At 44.4% G+C, this 21,465-nt stretch overlaps 4 protein-coding genes across 12 annotated transcripts in view; 2 read left to right on the top strand and 2 right to left on the bottom strand.

Annotated features, from left to right (window-relative positions):
* LOC108045327 (fasciclin-2) overlaps window positions 1–3,660 on the top strand; it is a 71,917-nt gene extending 68,257 nt beyond the window's left edge. For all 6 annotated transcript variants that reach the window (XM_017124613.1, XM_044461128.1, XM_044461127.1 and 3 more), the window contains one exon: window positions 1,709–3,660. In XM_017124613.1, the coding sequence (XP_016980102.1) occupies window positions 1,709–1,832 (124 nt within the window). In that variant the 3' untranslated portion in view covers window positions 1,833–3,660. The remainder of the gene's footprint in view (window positions 1–1,708) is intronic.
* Window positions 3,661–3,738: 78 nt separating this feature from the next.
* Window positions 3,739–5,587, bottom strand: LOC108045329 (galactosylgalactosylxylosylprotein 3-beta-glucuronosyltransferase I). The gene is made up of 2 exons (XM_017124617.2): window positions 5,295–5,587; window positions 3,739–5,227 (listed from the first exon to the last, which is right to left on the bottom strand). The coding sequence occupies exons 1-2, from the start codon at window positions 5,501–5,503 to the stop codon at window positions 4,516–4,518; spliced, it is 921 nt and encodes a 306-aa protein (XP_016980106.1). The 5' UTR covers window positions 5,504–5,587; the 3' UTR covers window positions 3,739–4,515.
* Window positions 5,588–6,303: 716 nt separating this feature from the next.
* On the top strand, window positions 6,304–7,326 carry LOC108045330. Its single transcript, XM_017124618.1, has one exon. The coding sequence runs from the start codon at window positions 6,416–6,418 to the stop codon at window positions 7,100–7,102; it is 687 nt and encodes a 228-aa protein (XP_016980107.1). The 5' UTR covers window positions 6,304–6,415; the 3' UTR covers window positions 7,103–7,326.
* A 2,134-nt stretch (window positions 7,327–9,460) lies between these two features.
* On the bottom strand, window positions 9,461–21,465 carry LOC108045331 (pneumococcal serine-rich repeat protein). 4 transcript variants are annotated; one of them, XM_017124619.2, is made up of 8 exons: window positions 21,093–21,465; window positions 20,188–20,545; window positions 19,461–20,128; window positions 17,725–17,853; window positions 16,681–17,409; window positions 15,506–16,021; window positions 11,439–15,189; window positions 9,461–11,322 (listed from the first exon to the last, which is right to left on the bottom strand). In XM_017124619.2, the coding sequence occupies exons 3-8, from the start codon at window positions 20,052–20,054 to the stop codon at window positions 11,258–11,260; spliced, it is 5,784 nt and encodes a 1,927-aa protein (XP_016980108.1). In that variant the 5' UTR covers window positions 20,055–20,128; window positions 20,188–20,545; window positions 21,093–21,465; the 3' UTR covers window positions 9,461–11,257. The 4 variants fall into 4 exon arrangements, with proteins under 4 accessions (XP_016980108.1, XP_016980110.1, XP_016980109.1 ...); XM_017124621.2 differs by lacking the exons at window positions 19,461–20,128; window positions 20,188–20,545; window positions 21,093–21,465 and adding an exon at window positions 18,025–18,289; XM_017124620.2 differs by lacking the exons at window positions 19,461–20,128; window positions 20,188–20,545; window positions 21,093–21,465 and adding an exon at window positions 17,924–18,038.

Below are 21,465 nucleotides of genomic sequence, written 5' to 3'. Positions count from 1 at the left end.
TAGGTAGCCAGCAGTGAGTGGGGTAAAATCCCCATATGGCATATATATTTCAAACTATTTTGCAACATCTTAAAATTACAAAAATACAACTCACAGATTTTTTTGTAAAATTTCCAAATAAAAAGCATAGGAAAATTGTGGAATGTGAAAAATTGAATTTTTAACAAGTTTTCGCTCAAAAATATCAGTATTTTTACGATAAAAACGATAATAATTGTCCCATAATGAAATGGCATACCTCGTTGAACTCGTAACAAAATTTCCAATCGAACTGCATTCACAGCTTTTTTTGTAAAATTTTCGAGAAAACTCATGATGAAAACCTCACGAAAAATGTGAAAAAATGGGATTTTAACCATTTTTCGCTTAAAAATATCAGTATTTTTACGATCACAACGCCAATAATTGTCCAATAATGGAATGGCATACCTCGTTAAACTCGTAACAAAATTTCCAATCGAACTGCATTCACAGCTTTTTTTGTAAAATTTTCGAGAAAACTCATGATGAAAACCTCACGAAAAATGTGAAAAAATGGGATTTTAACCATTTTTCGCTTAAAAATATCAGTATTTTTACAATCACAACGCCAATAATTGTCCAATAATGGAATGGCATACCTCGTTAAACTCGTAACAAAATTTCCAATCGAACTGCATTCACAGCTTTTTTTGTAAAATTTTCAAGAAAACTCATGATGAAAACCTCACGAAAAATGTGAAAAAATGGGATTTTAACCATTTTTCGCTTAAAAATATCAGTATTTTTACGATCACAACGCCAATAATTGTCCAATAATGGAATGGCATACCTCGTTGAACTCGTAACAAAATTTCCAATCGAACTGCATTCACAGCTTTTTTTCTAAAATTTTCGAGAAAACTCATGATGAAAACCTCACCAAAAATGTGAAAAAATGGGATTTTAACCATTTTTCGCTTAAAAATATAAGTATTTTTACGATCACAACGCCAATAATTGTCCAATAATGGAATGGCATACCTCGTTGAACTCGTAACAAAATTTCCAATCGAACTGCATTCACAGCTTTTTTTCTAAAATTTTCGAGAAAACTCATGATGAAAACCTCACGAAAAATGTGAAAAAATGGGATTTTAACCATTTTTCGCTTAAAAATATCAGTATTTTTACGATCACAACGCCAATAATTGTCCAATAATGGAATGGCATACCTCGTTGAACTCGTAACAAAATTTCCAATCGAACTGCATTCACAGCTTTTTTTCTAAAATTTTCGAGAAAACTCATGATGAAAACCTCACCAAAAATGTGAAAAAATGGGATTTTAACCATTTTTCGCTTAAAAATATAAGTATTTTTACGATCACAACGCCAATAATTGTCCAATAATGGAATGGAATACCTCGTTGAACTCGTAACCATATCAGTATTTTTACCATAACAACGCTAATAATTGTCCAATGATGGAAAGCCATTCCTTGTTGAACTCGTGACAACATTTCATAATAGATAGCTTCTATTCCGCCAGTGTCATACTGCAGAAAGATTAGTTTTAAAATAATATACCGAGTAGCAGCAGGTGAGTGTCCTTGGGCTGTGCTTCTCGACTGCTTGGCACCTATTGCATGCGTAGCAGGCAGCTTTAACTTGGCTGCAATGAAAGTTAAGATTTGAATTCAAATTCTTCTTACCATGACTAATATTGAATTTTAATGTCACTTTGCAGGGACGAAAAGGAGCCGCTTCGCACGCCCACTGGCAGCATCAAACAGAACTCGACCATCGAGTTCGACGGCCGATTCGTGCATTCGCGCAGTGGCGAGATAATCGGCAAGAATTCAGCGGTGTAAGGAGCTCTTACCGAAATCCAGGACTCCGGAATCCAACCAACCGCATCGTGCACAAAAGGAGGAGGGAATGATATATTATACTATACATACGATGATCTTGCGAGAACAAGCCAAAGCCAAAGCTGGGGGAAGAACACTTGAGTATCGATCGATTGGCACACTAAGATGGTTTTAATTTACTTTCGTACACAGCGTAAATCTTACTAAATGTCTTACTATAAACACATACGATATCTTAAAAGCATCTTAAAACATTAAGCTCGAAAAACCGGTGAGCAAGCAAACAGAAAAGATAGCCGAGAAAGAATTAAGTCCATGTCGCTTCATTTTCTAGTTCATAAAAGAATTTTATATCGCTGCATTTGCTTTGTTTCTCCTTAGTCACAAAAAGAAAACATGAAATTACAAAATAACGATGAACAAGAGCAGGAAGGGTAAATAAAACAAGAAGAGAAGTTAAAGAAAGGACCTAGCTTAAGTATATATATGTATGCAAGAAAGAAATCTTAAATTAATGCCTTACAAACAAAAATTACATTTATTTAGCAGTTAAAGCGAAAAGGAGGGATTTATGCATGTAAGCCGCAAGGAATGAGAACGATTTCTTTAGTATAACTAACTTAAACATGCCATAAATAAGTTTTAACATTAAGTTTGCCCCCCTGATCATCACCCCCACCAATTCGTAGTACTTAAAACGCTGAACAAAAGACTTGCGAGCATTTCTTTCCACACAAACATGACATTAAACGGATAGTTGAGATTGAGATAGAACTCCTTGGTTTCCCGATGCTAATTCGTATACTTAACCACCAGAAAGTGTAATCCCACAGACGACACTTGATGAAAAATGCTCAATGTACATTAATGTTGACGAAATGAATATTTGAAAATGTTTACAAACTGCTTAGCTACTTGAAAAAACGAAAAAAGAACGTCGTTTCCGGTTTATCCCACACACATTTTTAAAAACGCTGAGAAAATGGAAACTGGCCGAAATTAGATGCTAAGTTGTAGAGAAAAATGGAAAGCTACGAGAATGCCAAACAACACAACACAACTCACTTATCTTTCATCCCACTTCCATCGAACAACTGCAAATCGCTCAGTTTGTGTTAAAAGTATTTTCTTATGTCTGTAAAAATTAAACAAATTGTAGTTAAGAGATCTAAAACGCATTAATCTAACGGATATATAAATCTAAAAATATATATATGTATGTACATGTATTTAAAGTTACTCATAAGTTTTTTTTTCTACACGAAACAAATAATACAAAATAAAAGAAACAAATTAAACGCGAACTATACAGATATGTAACCACGCCGATCTTAATGTATGTATGTTATATCGCCATCTCCATGGAAAGCGCATTTTTATTTGACCCCCCCCAAAAAATCCTTAATCCTTTGCAGAGATCCCCGATTTTTCTGTTCGTTGCCAATGAGCTTTGTAGCTTCTGTTGCCAGTTAAGTCAAGCGCCTTGTCAGAGCTTTTTACCTATAAAAATATATATACAAACGATACTATACAAAACCCTATCGAATAACCCACAAAGCGAACCCAAATCGAGATTACAGGAGGCTACACACATCTATGCTCGTTAGATTGAGATTAATGTGTATATGAATTTGAATTTGGATGCGATTGTTTTACGGACTGCTGTGCGGCATATGAAATATGTTTGCTAAAACACCGAACGGATCTAAGAACTCGATCGATACCTTCGTTCGGCGGCAGAGTGTAGCTTTTTATATGAACTAAACTAAAAATTGATTGAAAATTATACACTGAAACTGAAACGGGGAAAAATAAAGCGTATTTACTGTACTATAATTCCAAATGGTGTAGTTCTTATTTGTGGATACCCCAGATGCCAGGTAATATAATGTTTATAACAAATCTGTGGCATTATCAATATCAATTTTATTGGCTTTAAACAGGAGGCACACAAGGGAAGCTTACATTCTGTACACTCTGCGGATATTTTGCAATATCTATGGGAATATTATACAGTTCAATGGGCTAAATTAAAGCGTACTTAAGATTAGTGTGCAACGTAACTGGGGAAATTCGTTTAATGGGTTTTTGAACAGAAGGCACAAACTGGGGCTAACTTTGTGAGGTAAAATAATCTGATATTTGATGCGGCTTTGAAGATGACCATCATGCAGATAGACTAGGGACTGACTATCTTACACAGATATGTTACATCTTTGATTTGAGCTTCGTACAACTAGTAGTATTTCATAAATGAAACTTGCGCTAATACTCAGGGGTGTCACAGAAATATCCTTAGGTTTGCGATCTCCTGCTTCGTCAATACATTTAATCATTATTGTTTGTCAGCAATCGGTTATTTCTAAAATATTATAACCTATGATTGAATTGCACATTAAACTCTACGAAAACGCATGTCTTTCTCCTTAGCATAATTGAGCTGCAATTAATCGAAAAAATCTATCACCAAGTTTTCACAAATTAAAGGATATTTTGCTTAAGTATTAAAAGGATACACATTTGATAGAACATTTGCCTCGCAAATCTCTGAACATTTAAGTAGAAAGTGTTAACTAAACTATGAGGCTTCAGTGACACCCCCATATTGTTTTGGAGACGAACACATTAAATAAATTCACTAGGCGAGGGTCTGGCTAATAGACATACATTGGCATCCTGGTGGTTAGACCTCCATGCCGCCGTCGGATCGCTCGCCCTTCTTGAGGAGCGCCTCCTCGGCGTTGAGCTTGGTCTTCTCGGTGCGGGTGTGCCAGACGAGGACATCACGACAGCTGTTGGCCAGCGGCTGCAGCTGGTCCCTGGTGGTCAGATGCCTCAGGATCTCGCTCTCCTGATAGCCCCTTTGCACCTCGTACGAGAACATGGCCTGCGGATTCCGGATGAACAGGTCCATGCTGATGGCAAAGGCGGCCATGTCGATGGGAAAGGGTCTCTCCGGTCGCCAGGCGGCATTGAAGCCCGTCACCTGGGTCTTGTCCTCGTTCAGAATTGGTCGCTCCACCATCAGTCCACCGACCAGGCCCACGGGCCAGACGCCTACGCGACCCCTTTCGATCTTGCTCATCTCGGCGAAGAGCTCCGTGGAGTAGGAGTTATCGTCGTCCATGAAGAAAACTATGGAGTGGCGGTCCACATCCACGTGGCCCCTCAACCAGGCCAAGGCCAGATTCCGCTGCTCCACGCCGCGCGGCTTAATCCAGTTGGGATCCTTGCCCTTCAGCTTGAACTCCGGCGGTGTCTTGATGTTCAGCTGCGTGGAACGCTTCTCCAGGCCGGACCTTTCCAGTAGGTTCCTGACCAGCGAGGTGGTGGTGTTGGTATCCTCCACAATGATCCAGTGGAGGTGTGGCAAGAGCATAAAGAGGTGGGATAGTCTGGATTTCGGAATGGAAATGCAGTATTATCTAGGTAGTGTCTATGGGTTAAGGATGGAGTACCGACCTGGTCAGCTCCGCCTTTTGGGCGGGCCGGGGATACGTCGGCGTTACGGCGTAGATCGTGGGTAACGTGTCCGCCTGGACGAACATGGCCTGCAGGTACTCCGGTCCCTGGCAGGTGCGCTTCCCGTTCCGGTGCACCATCATCAGGACCACCAGGAAGACGATGATCAGCACGAGGACCTGGCGCGGGCGAATGCGGACCTCCGACATCCTGCGGCAAATTGGTAAGGAAATTTGTTTAATTTGTTAAAACAAACAAATGGCAAGCAGCCCAGCCACTGCCTAAAAAACGGCGAGCCAACGGTCACACTGCAAAATAACATAGGCAAACGTCAAACGCTTTAATGTCTAGTTTGGCAACATTAAATATTTACAACATAAATTATAATTAAATGATTTTTGACTTTTTGAGCTGTTCATTCTTAAAACAAATGAATAATTTATTTGTTAATATAAACAACTAAAACGGCTTAGTTCCCTGTCTTACAACCATTCGGCAGTTGGATCATGTCCCTGCTAATATCTCAATACATAGCTAAATAATTATTACCGTAATGCCAAACAATAAGAAACATTAATTTTCCTAAGGAACACAAAATATAATTATCTTTGGCTTTTTTAAATGTAATATTTCTGGAATTTTAATTGTTTACTGTTTTTGGGGTGAAACTAAGAGCTAACACAATTTTATTTTAATCTGAAAACTTTAGTTTCTTGTAGCATACTTTTGGGCAGCTGAGAAGTCCTTTTATGGCTTAACATTTTCTATTGCCTACATTTGTGGGCTGCTAAGTTCTGAGATTGCGCAGCCGCCTTCTAGAATTTAAGTGCGCCTTCGTTAAAACTGGAGAAATCTTTCAAATTAACCGAAAAAACGGTCACAAATGAACCTCGAACTTCAACGTTTCATTGCAAATTGTTTGATTTTGTACACCAGGAAACAGAAATTCCAGTAAGATGCCTTCTCAAAGCAGTCTCTGAGTTAGATCTCCAATAAGCAGTCACCAAAGTTCACCCGTTCACATTGTCCCCAAATTCGAACATTTACACGTTAAGCTTTGTGCACAAGTTTATCTGAAATTCTCAGGCCGACAACCGACGGCCCTAGATAGTTCCACCGAAATGTCCCAGTCCGGCGATAAGTCCCATCCAGATACCAGTGCCCCCAAGTCCGATCCCGATCCCGATCCCAATGCCGATGGTGGAAAGCTGCGCAAGCTAAAGTTCGCCGGTTGTTGCCATCTGAAGGACGAGGCCCTGGCGCGTCTATACAGGATCGATCGGCTGACCGACGAGGAGCTGGCCTCCGTGGACCTGAACCGCAGCTCCCTGATCGACGACTACCGTCACCTGCACGAGATCTCGCTGATGAGGCAGGGGGAAGTTAACCCGGCCCGTCCGAGCCGACCCCAAACTCCCCGAAAGTGCCCCTCCAAATTGCCGCAGTTGCGGATCAAGGAAGTGAAGGTCACCAAAATGTACAAGTTCCAGTTGCTCAATCAACTGGTCAAGGTGATGAGTTCGGAGGTCGAGCCACTGAGCGTTTTCCAGGAGAAGCAGTTCCAGTTTGATGCCACCTACCACGAGGACGAGGAGGTCCAGCAGCTGCCGCCGAAGGAGCGCGAGAGGCGCCGCTTCAAGTCCTTTTGCGATCATCTGGACAACATGTTCGTCAGCGGGGACCGCAACATGGCCATCGACATGGTCGTGGATGCCCTCATCCGTCTGAATAGGCGTCGCAAGCACATCCCCCCCAAAGGACCCATCGTTCCCAGTCGCATCCGTGGCGTTCCGGTTGCTCGTCGTTAATGCTAGTTATCAAAATATCCAATCCATCTGGTATCATGAAATCACCGATCAGACACACCCCCAAAATCATTCGAAAGCGTGTTGTATAGGAAAAGCTGGAAAATCGAAAGCAATCGTTTTCTTTTTTGTTAATTTTTATTTCGATTCTCCACAGAAATACACTTTCTCTCCAGTATATTATATTTTAAACACATTTTAAATTAAATTTCGATTTCCCATTCAAATACGTTTTTCAGTTGCTGCTTCGATTGGTAAATCGGTAATCGGCCCTTTTTCGAATTAATTCTAAATTATGTATAGGGAGGTGTGTTGGGGTTTGGGGGGATCGGAAATAGGGAATCGGGGTTACTAGTAGGCTTCGTCAGTAGTAGTAGTCGAGTACATATGTGTATATAGAAGTATGTATACATTTATATCAATTTTGGGTTGATGTCTAGTACGGGGACCTAAACCAAGAACCAAACGAATACAAATTCTCCATGGACCACTCATTACAGGAATTGAATGAAAACCAATATACAAATTATAATAGTTTAAGTAGGTTTAAGGTCTGACCGATTATCCCAATTTTTAATTGAAAATGTTAACAAAATTTAAAAGTCAAATAAAACCAAAAACCTTACATCGGGATAGTTAGAAACCCAAAAGAGATTGTAGTTACAAGTTAATTAGCGATCCATCAAAGATTTTCCTTACTAGACCTGTTCCAAATTTAAAGTTAGCTCCATTCACACGGTTATAAACATCTTGATCTACAACTCGATCCATTCACACTGGCCTAACGTATCAAATAGGTGTTCATAGAGTTATTTATTTGCTATCCAATAGACTTAGTCGTAGATTTTTGTATAAGTAAGTATCTATGATTATAGTTCCCACTGCGCTCTGCTGCTCCAATTCTCGCCACTACGTTCCCAATTATTGTTATTTTGTATTCCAAACTCAACAAGTGCACTCGAGACAGAAATAAAGCGGGTTAAACTGTACGCAACTCGAGCGATTACTCCGATATCCGATAACATATAACCGATAAATTGGACAATAAGCTAGCTATGCAAAATTAAAAGGCGGAACTAAAACAATTCTAGTTTTGGTCTGTTAGCCGACATCGCAGCCTTCAAACTCCAAGCTCGAGCCACCCTCGTCCTACAAATATGATCGAAAATGGTGGTTTAATTTATGGCGGGGAAACAAAATGTCCGATAATTAATGCCTGCCACTGATCCATCATATGTCTCTCTGTTTTTGTTTTGTTTTTCGAGTCACAATTTACTATTTATATACACATACACACAGCTACAATATATATTTTACATAAATACACACATAAGAAACTTTTTTTTGTGTTTTTTCTTTTGTTTATATGTAATTTATAATATTTTAGTGTTAGTTTTAGTTACTGGCCTAGCGTATAATTTAATTTCAATTTTGTTTTCAATATTTTCGGTTTTGCGTTTTTTGTTTTTCGTTAGTTCTCAATTGTCTAAAATTGTTGCAGTGTACATTGGCTTAGTTTGACTTAGTGGTTGTATATAACACTAGTTTACACGAAAACTGCACCTCTTTTAAATCATGTTTCAGAGAATAATTTGAGTTTGCTAAAATCGAAAATGTGTACAGAAAATAGAAACGGAAGAACCCTTTAGAGATATTCGCGAAAAGCATTGTAATTTAAAAGATATTTTGTCAAAAAATCTTGGGAATGATAGGTCTATCCAGCAGATATTGTATACATTTAGAAATAATATAGATTGATCTTTCCGAAAGTAGGCTATATGTGGCAAAGGGACAATAATTGACCGAATTAAAAATAAATATTAAATAGAATTTAAAAAAATCACTTTAACAAGTGGTAGATATTACAGTCCGCTAACAAAAAGTATCTTATTTCTGAATAGATAATCTTAAGTTCTTTATGTTAGTATACATTCTCTTCCGATTAAACCTACAGTTGCTTGATTTTCAGACTGAAAAATAGTTCTTAATAAAATTATCGAATAACACTTTCGTCTTCAGCAGCCTCTAATTAATTAGAAAATATAATGCTCTTTAAGGTAACCGCCAAAAGGCAAAATTTGTAAACTAGTGTAACTTTCTTAGACTCTCCTTAATGCGTGTGGTACAATTACATATATTTCATATATTCCATATATCATCAAGACCTCCCTGCAACTTATTTAAAATTTCTCTGGCTTCAGTTTTCAGTTTTTCAGTTTTTGATTCTGTTTCGGATGGTTTACATGGTTAACATGGTTAAGAGCGGCACAGCAACAGCTCTGGCCGAGTGTCGCATTCGGGAATTTAGGGGGTTGAGAGGGCCAGGAGTCGGGTTTGTTGATATAGAACATCTGTCTTCACTTTAGTCGGCATTTTACTTTACGTTTATTCTCAAAATATACAGCACATTAAATTCCAATTGAAGCAAAACAGTTTCACACATATTTGAAAACATTTCGCACTGTTTGTTCTGTTTATTCGGTCTTACAGAGTAGGCATTCCAGATCTGGTTCTTTAATGATTAGCTTTAAATAGACTTCCTCATTTAGCTTTTTAGATAATTTCAATTCTGTATTGTTATCATTCTCTGACATTTGTTTAGACTAAACTGTTTCCTGCTCGCGCTTAATCGATTTAAACGATTAACGCTTCGTATTATCAAAAAAAAGTTACGTTAATAGATGCGCGTATATAATGTATATTCCTAGATATAGCAATTTAGTTGCGCTCTTTATGCTACGAGTTCACTTAACGTTTATTTTGTTTCTCCGCCTCCAAATCATTTCATCCTCTACTGTTTTTTTGTTTTGTTTTGTATTTTTTTTTAGATTTTCTGCTTTAATGGTTACGATAACTACGTTTCTTTTACCCTCGGAGCAACCTTCTGAGGCTCTCCCTGCTAAACGGCGGCATTTTTCGTAAGTGCATAATTGTTTTTAGTGTTTCTGCTGGTTTTTGTGGTTTTGCGGTTTGCGGTTATTCTGTTTAACATACTTTCCTCATGAGGCTTATTTATGGCTAGCCGGAGCTAAGGAGCGGGCCTTACATAGTTTACTTTAAATAGTCGTTATCATACACACACATATCAAATATTTTCCGTTGGGCTTTCTAACTCTCTCCCTCTATCTCTCTTACATAAACTCAATGGTCGAACTGCCTCCTCAACTTCTGGGCTTATATGTACACGCGACGTTGACTCTGTCTAAGAACTAGGATTAGTTTTTTTCTGCATTTGCAATATCACGCCCCCAATGGCCGGGCGTTTTAAAAAACAAAGACAAAAAAAACGGTTGCGTAATAATAGTAATAATAATTAAAGTAGAGTAATAGTATGGTAATAGTAATAGTAAAACGTTGCGTTTTATGGAGCCAGAAGGTTGTAAATTAACAAAAGCAGATCAAAATGCTCGATTAAACATCACTATGCATCGCATCTCGTGGCGAAAAAACGGTTAAATCGCTGTCAACTATTGGTAAATAAATATCCACTTATTATCTGTCCTCTAATTCCGATTCCTTATTCCTTTCGCTCTTAAGTTCACTTTCTTAGTTATGTTTTCCATCGTATTCACAGCTGTTCGCACGGGTTCTTGTTATCGTTCAAAATCCCTCGTTTCGATCCTCTCCTGGCGATGGATTACCGATTAGGCTTGCTGAACCGGGACCACGCCCCTACATTCTCGACCTGCATCCGAATAAATCCTATATCCCTAATCCCAGGCACTCGCTCGCACTCACCCTGGAAACACAATCACCCCACTCACACCTGGACAATCCTGACCTCATCGGACAGCTCTGTTTCCTATAAATTGTAATCAATAGTTACTCTATCGATTCGTTACATTAATTAGCATAAAAGCGTATTGTTATAGCAATTATTTATAGTGTATGTACGATATCGGTAGATGTATAAACGATGACCCAGCACAAAGTAAAAAAAAAAAGAATATTTAAACATCAGAACATGCAATTCGAACTAAACTCCTCTTCAGTTTTCAGCCGATGTTGGATGCTCTCGTTAAATTACTGCCGGTATTGCTGACGTAGCTATTCCGATTGGTGTTGCTCCTGTTGATGTTGCTGCTGCTGTTGCCGATGATGTTGCTGATGTTGGGGAGATGTCGCTGATGCTGCAGCGACTGCTGATTCGGGTGGTTCCTAGGTCTCCTGCTCCTGCTCGTTATAGTAGGTTACATACTTGCTATTGGCAATGGCATTCCAGGCTGCAAAGTGCAAAACGTTGAGTCAATAATGTCAATATAACTAATATTTTGTAAAAGGTTTCACAAAGAGTAAAAGGTGTATTTTAAATTAAAGCTTTGCAGGAAATGTTACTTACTGTTGGCGATATAGTCGACAATCAGTTCCGTGTTGGTCATCATCGCTGGACGCGAGGTCTGTGGCGGCAGCACAATAACCTCCTCCGTCTCCGCGGGCGTCGTGCCCGCATCTCCTTTAAGGTCGGCCATGAAGCTCAGTTCCTGCAGGCTCTCGTCGTCCTCCTCGTCGTCGTCGTTGTAGGTCATAAACACGGGAAGAGCCACCTTTGCCTCCGGATTGGCATTGGGATTGGGATTCGTTTTGGTCCTGGCCTGCGACTGCGAAGGCATGGGCTCCTGCTCCTGCGAGTTGCTACGACTGCAGCTGGTGCTCCGCGCAGCGGCAGCGGCACGGGCGGCGGCTATGATGGCCGCCTCGATGTCGTTGCACGTCTCTAGCTGCTGCATCGATATGGAGGTGGCGCTCAGCAGCGTCTCCTCGCTGCTGCTGGCCTTGCTCAGGAAATTGTTAACGTGCTCCTTGATGGACGTATTGGCGGCTGCGTAGATGCCGCTGTCCCCCGACTGATTGGCCACTCCTCCAAGCATACCCGAAATGGATGCCAAGCAAGCGGCGCCGTTTCCGTTGCCGTTGCCGCCGGAAGAGGACGATATCGAGACCGAGGACGATGAGGTCGAGGTGCTTGCCGAGGCGGACGACGACCCTGAGGGCGTGGACGAGTTGATGAGACTGGCGGCGCTCGATGAGGTAGCGGTTGCCCCGGCATTCGGGGATGACTGTGCCGCCTCCGCGGAAATCGAGAGCATGTCCAGGCTGGTCGAGCTATTGACAGCATCAGAAGCGGCTCCCGAATCGTTTAGCTGCTGGTCACTGCTGCCGCTTACATCCTGCTGCCGCTTCTCTGGTTGTTTTCCTTGGTTTTCCACTTCGCTATCCAGCTCTTGGTCCTGGTCCTCGGTTTCATCTTGGCCCGCATCCGATTCCACATCCGTTTGCTGCTGCTTATTCGAGGCCTGCTTGTGCTGGTCCTGCTCCTCGTCATCCTCCAAGTTGTCGTCGAAGAGCTTCAGTTCATCCTCATTGAAGTCGCCAAAGATAAACTCATTGTTGCTCCTGCCAGCTTCACGATCATCGTTCAGTATGATCACGGCGCGTCGCCCGCCTGTGGTTTCCAAAACGGCACCAGCTCCCTTGGCAATGCAGCTACTGCTGGTCAGCTTGTGGATGCCGCCGATCAACTTCTTGGCCCCCTCGGTCTGCGTGGCAGCCGTGGTCTTCTGCGTGGTGGTGGTGCTGATGCTGGTGCTCGCCTTGGGCGTGGTGGACAGACTGACTGATGGCTCCTCTTGACTAGGCTTCGTTGGCTTCTTGCTGCCGCTGCTGCTCGGAGATAGCTCCTTTGGCTTGGTCTTGGCCTTAAACGAGGATAAAGCTATAGCAGGGGATGTAGTCGAAGCTTGACTTGGAGCTTGAGCTGAGGATGAGGATGAGGACGAACCAGGAACTGTAGCTGCAGTGGCAGCTAGAGGAGCTGCGGCTGCGACTGTGACTGCGACTGTGACCGCGGTTGAGGTAGTTGTTGCTGCTGCTGCTGGCGGCGATGTGGCCGAGGAGGCTTTTTCCGCCAGCTGCTGCTTGGCTGCTGCTGCGAAATTGTACAACGAAGAGGCGGTCGACGCCGAGCTGGATGCTGCGGCGGCCACCGACACGTTGTTGGTGCTGTGCCGCTTGACGGTCTTCTCCAGCGCCGGATACTGCTGGTCCAGGTTGCTGCTGTTGCAGCTGTAGCTGGCATCGTGCTCCACGCTCTTGGACTTCTGCAGAGCCGGCGTCGTGGAGGATGATGTGGAAGAGGTGCTGGCGGCGAAACTGCTGGCAGTGCTGCTCGTGGCCGCCGTTAGGGTGGGCGTGGCCAATCCGCTGGCGGGCAACTGCACCTGCACCTGCGACTGCGTCTGTGCCTGCAGCTCCGGCGAGTTGGTGGCCTCCGCATCGCTGCTGCTGCTGGCGGGCGTGGCATTCAGGCTCTGCGAGTAGCTGATCGAACTGGACGAGGACGGCGCCGTATTTTGGATGCTAACCACTGCTGACTGGGAGGCATTTCCGGCCGCAGCCGCTGGCGTAGTAGCGCCTGGCAGCTCTGGAAAGTCGGGCCGCGACTTGGACTTGCTGCCATTCTTGCCCTGGAACTTGTCGCCCAGCTCCAACTCCGTGTCGCTGGCCGTGGCATTGTTGAGGGCCTCCTGCTTGTTGCGGGCAATATCCGCATACGAAATGGGGGCTGGCGAAATGTTGTTCTGCTTGGACTGGCGCTGACTGGCAGCCTGCGCCGCCCGCTGCTTATTGTTTCCACCGCCCAGGCTCTTCTTCTTGCCCGTCTGAATGGGCAGCGAGTGGACCGAGTCGAGATCACTGGAGTCGGACTTCTCGGACGGCGGCATCGATGACGTCGACTTGCGACGCGAGCTATCCACCTGGTTGGCCACCGCCGAGCCGCCGTGATGATGATGATAGTGGTGATGATGATGATGATGATGGTGGTGCTGCCCCGGTTGCGTCTGGTAGTGCTCCTGGTATTGTTGCTGCTGCTGCTGTTGCTGCTGCTGCTTATAGTTGCTGCTGCCACCATTGTTGTTGTTGTTGCTGTTGCTCCCATAAGGAGTGTAGTAATGCATCCGCTGGGACATCATGTTGGAGGAGGCCGACTTCGTGATCTGCTGCATGCGTTGCAGATTGCCGCCCGTGCTGGCAGCCGCCGCCACCGCCGCATCGTCCATAGTTACGGCGCGCTGCTTCTTTGGTTTCTTCTTCTTGGTCACCACATGGAATTCGGCGGTCTCCGACAGCACGGTATTCAGGGCATCCAGCTCGGACATGCGCGCCAAAGCTGGCAACGGCAGCGGCAGCTGCTTCTGGCCGACAGTCTCTGACTCCGACCAGGCGGCGGCCATTTCCTGGTGGTCGCCCAGGTACTGCAACTCTTCGGTGCCCCACGATCGTCGCTCGCCCTTCCGCTGCTGCGATCCTCCCGGATTACTGCTGTTGCGCACCTGGACCGTCTGCTGTTGCTGCTCCTTGTTGCAGTTCTTGTTGATGTCCGCCACGGAGGCCGAGTTGTGCTTGCCACTGGCCGAGGATCCGGAGGCCGAGGACGACGACCCGCCAGAGGCCGAGGCATTGTTCGTGCCCTTCTTCTGGCGCATCATCTCCGTGGTCGCCGACTGGCGCTTCAGGTCGTCCACCTCCATTTTTGAGCAGCTGCGCAGCTCCTCCAGCGAGTTGCTCTTTTTGAGCTTGTTCTGCTTCTTGCGCTCCTTCTTGCGCTGACCCGCCGCACTGTTCCCGTTCCCGCCACCGTTCACATCGTTCTCGATGTACTTGACCAGCTGCTCGACGGGATCATTGCCCCGATAGCCGGCCACCGACTCCACGTCCACGGTGGTGGTGTTGCGTTCCTGCTGCGACTTCTTCTTCGCCTTCTGCTTGGTGGGCTGCTGCAGGCCAATGCCAATTCCCGATCCAGCCCCCACTGCGCCGCCTCCCGGTGCCTGCTGCAGCTGGCTGTACGATGCTGCCACCGCCGCCGCTGCCATGGCCGTGGTCGCGGTGTTGGTGCCCGTGGAGAGCAGCGTAGAGACGCTGTTCTGGCGGTGGGGCGTCGACGAGGTGACTGCACTGGCTCCCACCGTTGTGGTTATCAGGGCCGTGAACTGGTTCCCATTGCCGTTGCTGCTGGTGGCGGTTACTCCACTGGCTCCATTGCCACCGTAGCCGTCGCTCAATGCATTTCCATTCTCGTCCAGCTGGCGCTGCAATAACAAAAAGTGAATGGTTATAAATATATATATTTGCCGTCCGAAGTGTGTGACTTTGTATTATGTAAGAGACTAGCACGAGTTCGAAGGCGCTTTGAACAAAGGTAATTTTGAAGTACAAGGTAAACTTGAATAATCAGCAATATTATTAAATCATCGGCCCAAGAAACTTTCAATGTATTTCATACAAAAAAGAATTGTTTTAAAGATATTACTAAACTAAATCCATTGATAAATACAATTTAAGCAAAAACCTGCAGACCAAGTCTAACACAAATATGCTGTGAATATACCCAAATGCGAGACTCACCGTAGTGGCCTTGCCACCCATCGATGCAGCTGCCGCCGACGCTGCCGCGGAGACCATGCGTCCAATCTTAGCGGGACGCAGATCGCCGGAGAGCGCTTCGGAGGAGGAGGCGCCGCAGTTGCTGCCGCCGGACGAGGTCGAGGACGAGGTTGAGGGCTTGCTGCCCTCGATGGCAGCTGGCGAACCAGCACCGCCGCCGTAAACTGAGGAGCAAGCCGTGTAGTTGTCGTTGAGAGACACATAGCCGGCCTCCACTTTGCGCTTTTGCTCCTCCAGGCCGAGCCCGAATTGTCCAGTGAGGGCGGCCAGATAGTGAGCCTGCTGGCTCCTGGCGGACATCTCCAGGACGGAGAAGTGCAGTGGATCGTCGATTAGGAACTCCTTGGCGGCACCGGGACCGGCACCGGGACCGCCACCGGCACAGGCACCGGCATCCCTGGCCTCCGCCGGCTGCTTCTGCTGGCCGCTGAGAGTGTCGAGCAGGAACGTCATCGAGGGGTTCTGTGGCTCCAATTGCTGTTCACAGAGTTAAGCGGGAAAATTGGTTATTTAATCAGTCTCATCTACAGCGGATCCCAGAAATCCCTATATTCGGAGTTAGAACTAAGTACTTTAGACCGGGTTAAAGGACAAAACACAGGTATTTTTTTTGTTAGTCAATTGACTTAGTCGGGCTGAAGATCAAAGAAATAACACTGATGTGATTGTTGCCATTATTTGAAATGGTATTAAATTTTTCGAAACGCCAAACATTTGTACATCCAAGTGCTATTACTTTGAACGCAACTTAAAGATTAATAAACTTGCTTAACTACCATACTGGAAAAGTTCTATTCTGCAATTTTCGCTACTATATTTCGAGTTTCTATGTAAATCATGATAATGTAAATGAGCATATTTGGGTGTTTATGAGTGTGATTTCAGGGTGAGTACATAACTTGATTAGGCAACAGAGGGTAGTATTGATTATGGTTTACTACGGATTAGGACTACCGACTAATGGGGATTACGCTGCGAACGCGCATAAGCGTAACCCAGCCATCTGCCGTGAGTTCACGAAAACGCGCCTCTCTTACCGCCTGATCGGTCAAATCTGCTTTAACAAGGGCCCTTGCTATCTCCCAGAGCCTGCCATCCATATTGATGGCCCACCTCTTGAGCGTATCATCGCTTACCTCCAACAGGTAGTCGTGTTGGACGCCGCTAATGACGGCACCCGTCGCCTCGTCCTCATCCATGTCGAACTGGATGCCCGCCTCCGGGTCGCGATCGCTCAGATGGCTGGGCAGGCTGCTGCAGCTGCCGGTGCTGCTGCGATGATGGTGCTTGTTTTTGTAGCTACCTCCAGATCCAGATCCAGATCCCCCTGCAGCCTCTGAAAGCTGAGCCTGCTGCTTGTGCTGCTTGGCATCCATGACAGCAGCCGGCTCAAAGTTAACGCTGCTGGGCAGGCTGCCTCCTTCGCGCTGCCGGCCCGAGACGAATGAGTTCTTGATCTTCTTGGAGGCGGAGGAGGTGGCGTTTTGGTTGTGCTGCTGCAGCTGCTGGCGGCGATTTAAGCGCCCACTCAGCTGGTAATCACAGTTGAAACGTTGGGTTGCTGCCGTTGTCGCCGCCGTCGCTGCAGCCGCCGCCGCCGAGGTGGTGGCCAGCTCACTGCGGTGCGCCGCCTCGACGAGATCCTGCAGGGAGCCGCCCTGCTTGTGCCGCTGGCCGGGATCCGTGGACCGGTGATTGGTGGAGTTATAGCTGCTGTTGTGCCCTGCACTGCTGCCGCTTCCGCCGCCGCCGCTCGAGCCTGCTACCGCTGCACTGGACGCTAGTGCGGATGGGTTGAGTGTCAGGCAGGATTTAATGGCACGATAAGAGATCTCCTCGTCGTACTCAGCCTTTTTGAGCATTTGCTGCGGGAGCGGAGATTTAAAAAGTTAGAATAGTTGGTAATAACTGATGGGAACGATTTCGGTAAAAAATTTGTTGAGAGGTCCCATGGTGGAGAACAGTACATACTTCGAATTTTTTAAAGAAAATTGTTTAGATTATTTTATCAAAAAATGGGACTATTAATGTGGAAAATCATAGCTGAATTTCTCGGCTCAAAAAATCTAAAAACGCCCCTTAAAACATAATTTGAAGCCCCGGGGGTTTGGGTCTTTTTATCATAGATCAAAAAACAACAATGAATATGGGTAATACATTTATGACAAATAAAAACTCACCAGAAATCGCTCGCTCTTGTTCTTCCTGTCGCCAGGATTTCGATACCAGTAGGCTTCCTCGAGAAGTTTCTTCAATGATGCGTCGTCGATATCATTGAAGTCGCTGTCTTCCCAGGAATCGTATTTTGTCTGCAATCCAGTAAAAATAATTCCTTATTTAGTTATTAGACTATTTTTGGGTATTCAACCACACACATACATAAACAATCGTTCGGACTTAACCTCAAAAAAGGCTGGAGCTCGACTTATTTCAAACACATGCCCTTTCAAGTTCCCTTAGCAAACTGTTCAAATACCAACCGTAAAGTAATAGAAGTATTAAATAGCACACGGTTCTAATAAATAAACTATTTGGTGTTGCAAAGATTTGTAAAAAAAAATAAAGAAACAGAATGTGTGCGGTTAGCGGTTGTCGCCAATGTTGTTACTAGATAGGGCACAACTCTTTGTGGTTTTATGCGTTTCTTCTGCCTCCCCGATTCGGAATCTAAATTCGAATAGTTATCGTAGCCCAAAAAGAGTAGACTGATATCTGCAGAAATTCCAATGAACTATGAGTTCTCTTTATTTCTTCCGTTTTTTCTCCTTTTCCACTTCTGCGATAGTGTGTGTGTGCGTGGGAAGGTGCATGTGTGATCACTGGATGGCCCCAAAAGTAACGGTAAATATTCAAAAAGTGTAAACCTGCCCCCTTTGACCAGAGCGAGATGGCAGCTTGTAACAGGCTTTAATCCAGTTAAACCATCTCATTTTCCAACCAAAGCTTTAGTTTACGAGTTCCACTTTGATATTATCTTCTTTTACCAAAGCTTCATTTTAAATTTATTAGGGGGATGCCAGCAACTTATAATTATAAATATCCTTAAGTATTTAAATATATGTTTTAAACTAGAAAATCCCACAAAACGTTTCCGCAAGAACTAAAACTTTCATTATATACAGCCTATCAATCTTTCAATAAAATGGTACATAATTGAACCCCTGAAACATCAAGCGAACCAAATAAATTAATTTCTATTAGTTTCTTATTTTCTTTGTAAGAAAGATAATTGAAAACTAAATTATCAGCTACAAACTACAGACATTTATTTATTTTAGTTTATAATTTATGGTTTAAGTAAATGCGTGTGAAATTGGATGAGTATGTGTGTGGGAACTATTTTTGCAAAGAAACAAGTCTATATTTATAGAATGTTTATCCAATTATATCGATAAGTAATTCAAAGTTTTATACCAAAATGTGACGTATCAACCTAAGTAAGAAAATTAAAATTTGCGTTTGTGAGATATTTCTTTGCAATTTAATTCCAATTAATAAATCGGGAATGAGACATTATCTCTTGTCAAATTTATAATAGCTAACTCTTTGTATACCATTTTAAGTTAAAAAAAACTTTTAATCTAAAGCATTTCCAATCCTTCTAATGTATAACACGCAGTTAGAACCTGAAGACAATTTCTTATTGCTGCTAAAGAAAAAAAAAAAAACGAGAAAGTGCCCCTTATTCTCATTTGAGGATTACGAATATCTTAAATTATTTGTTTACATTGTTGATTTTCAGAACTATCTGAATTTCACATAATTTAAAATGTTTAGGGCCTAATAAAATGACGCATTTATATTTGGACATCTGCTGTATTTCTCCCAAAAATACATATTAGTACATATAACCCAATATAAAACCATGTATCAACTTATCCTAAAAACCTTATGATACTCCCATTGAAGTACTCACCTTTTTCTTCTTCTGTCGCTTGCCGACATTCTGATCGTCCTGGGTCTTGCCCTTGGCAGTGGCCCCGTACTGGAGGACTCTGCGGTTTGGTCGCGACAGTTCCGCACTGGGCGAATCCGACAACATGGCGAAGACCTGCGAGAAGGGTGAGTCTCCTGCTCCGTCTCCTGCTGCGGCTCCTGCCTCTGGCGCTGCAGCGTGGTTAGTAGAGCTATGGCTATTACTAGGGGATGATGACTTCTTGGGGTCGCTGCCTCTGCTGCTGGTGGTGGCTACGTGGTTGGTAGCTACTGCTGGAGCACTCTGGCTGTTATCTTTGACCTCCTGACTGGCGGAGGCCTCGTCAAGGCCGGCAATCCCCACATCCAGCTGCGCGACATGGTCCGACATCATGGTCATGAGCTGCTCCTGCGGGAACGGTGTCGGCGTCGTTTTGGTGACGGTGGTCGTGGTCGTGCTCTCGCTCATCGTGCCAGCGGCAATCGAGACGATGGGCGTGTCCGGTATGATCGTGGGCAGCTTGCCAGCTGCTCCTCCAGATCCCACACGATCCGCCGGTGTGTCCGATAATGACGGCGCTTGTTCATTGTTCATCTTTTTTCGTTTGGTGGCATGCAACGCGGCAACGAGCTATCGAAACAAACAAATGCCATTCGAATTCGTCGAATCTGTTTGGGGGTAGCATTAGAAGGCGGGTCTATGGAGTAGTGTACTTTGGAGCACTTACAAACTGTTGCCTCTCCTGTTTTCCTAGGAATCCCAGCTGCCCAGCCGCCGTGTGTTCGCCACCGCGGCTGCAAGTGTTCTGTGGCCTGATTCTGCGGATTATCCGGTGTCCTGCTTGGATTCCGCTTGATTTCCAGGTGGATAAAAGATGGGGGGGTGGCCCACCTATTGCGTATCACTCGGGACTCCTGCTGCACTTGACAGGCCTGTCGTCAGTGGCTTCTTCTCCTCGAATCTCTGCCCGTGGCATTTACGTAGGTCCTGCGAAGTCCTGAGAGTCCTGCAGTCCGGGCACGAGGATTGTACGCCTGCTTAACGGCCGGGAATTGCCGGGAATACGGAAATGTGTGCGCACGGAGCTGCAATTGAAATGGGGGGATGATGAGGACACATTGGCCCACTGTTCGGGTATTCTGCTGCGTTTGTTGTTGTTGTGGTTATGCAGACAAGTGGGCGGGGGTGTTTTGCTTGCTTTAGCGGTCCTTTTGCGGCCCACTGGCTTCACATTTCTTTGAAAAGCAGAGGTTTTTCCCCATATTCCTTATTTTTTGTGCCTGCCAAGACGCGCAGTGTTGCCAACTGCGCTGGAGGATAGGGTTGCCGAGCGTTGTCCTTTTAAAGGAGCATGCTAAAGACTACCTTTTGATCTGAGAAAACCTGGTTATCGTTTACGTTCCCAACAACTAGCAACATACGAATTATAAACACTTTTGGCAAATAATTAGTAACAACACACAATACCGAATTTCAAAAATCTACCCGCTAGTTGGCAACCCTTTGGCTGTTGTCAGTGGCAACACTAGCGCAAAACACGTCATTTTGACAGTTTTTTCACCTATTCCCCAGTTGTCCTGCCATCTTTTTACCATTGTGAACACTTTGTACCCTAGTTATTTATGCAATTACCCAGTAACTGAAGTTTTCCGTTAATCACAGTATTATTTATTGATAAATACGCAAGTCGATGACAGCTGTATAACTTTCTGCGCACTCACACGCACACGTACACATACGGAAACACACACACACACGGGCGCAGGTATGCGCCTGTGTACATTTTTCTGACCTTCTCGGCGTTTTTTTATGGTTTTTAGCAATTGAAAGAAACACACACTTAAAATGCTGCATTCATTGGCGAGGCCTTTTTTGGTCAGTAATTAACAATTGTGCTCTTATTATCTTACAGCTGTCTGTAAGCGGGCGAAATTGTTTAATTGCACAGTAGGCACATGAGAAAAAAAATCCGAACCGAAGAGAACACTGCGGAATTGTTGTTGTA

This window comes from Drosophila rhopaloa, unplaced genomic scaffold (assembly GCF_018152115.1).
Source record: "Drosophila rhopaloa isolate 14029-0021.01 unplaced genomic scaffold, ASM1815211v1 contig_3, whole genome shotgun sequence".
Lineage (NCBI taxonomy): Eukaryota > Metazoa > Arthropoda > Insecta > Diptera > Drosophilidae > Drosophila > Drosophila rhopaloa.
This window is presented reverse-complemented; position numbering and strand designations above follow the sequence as displayed.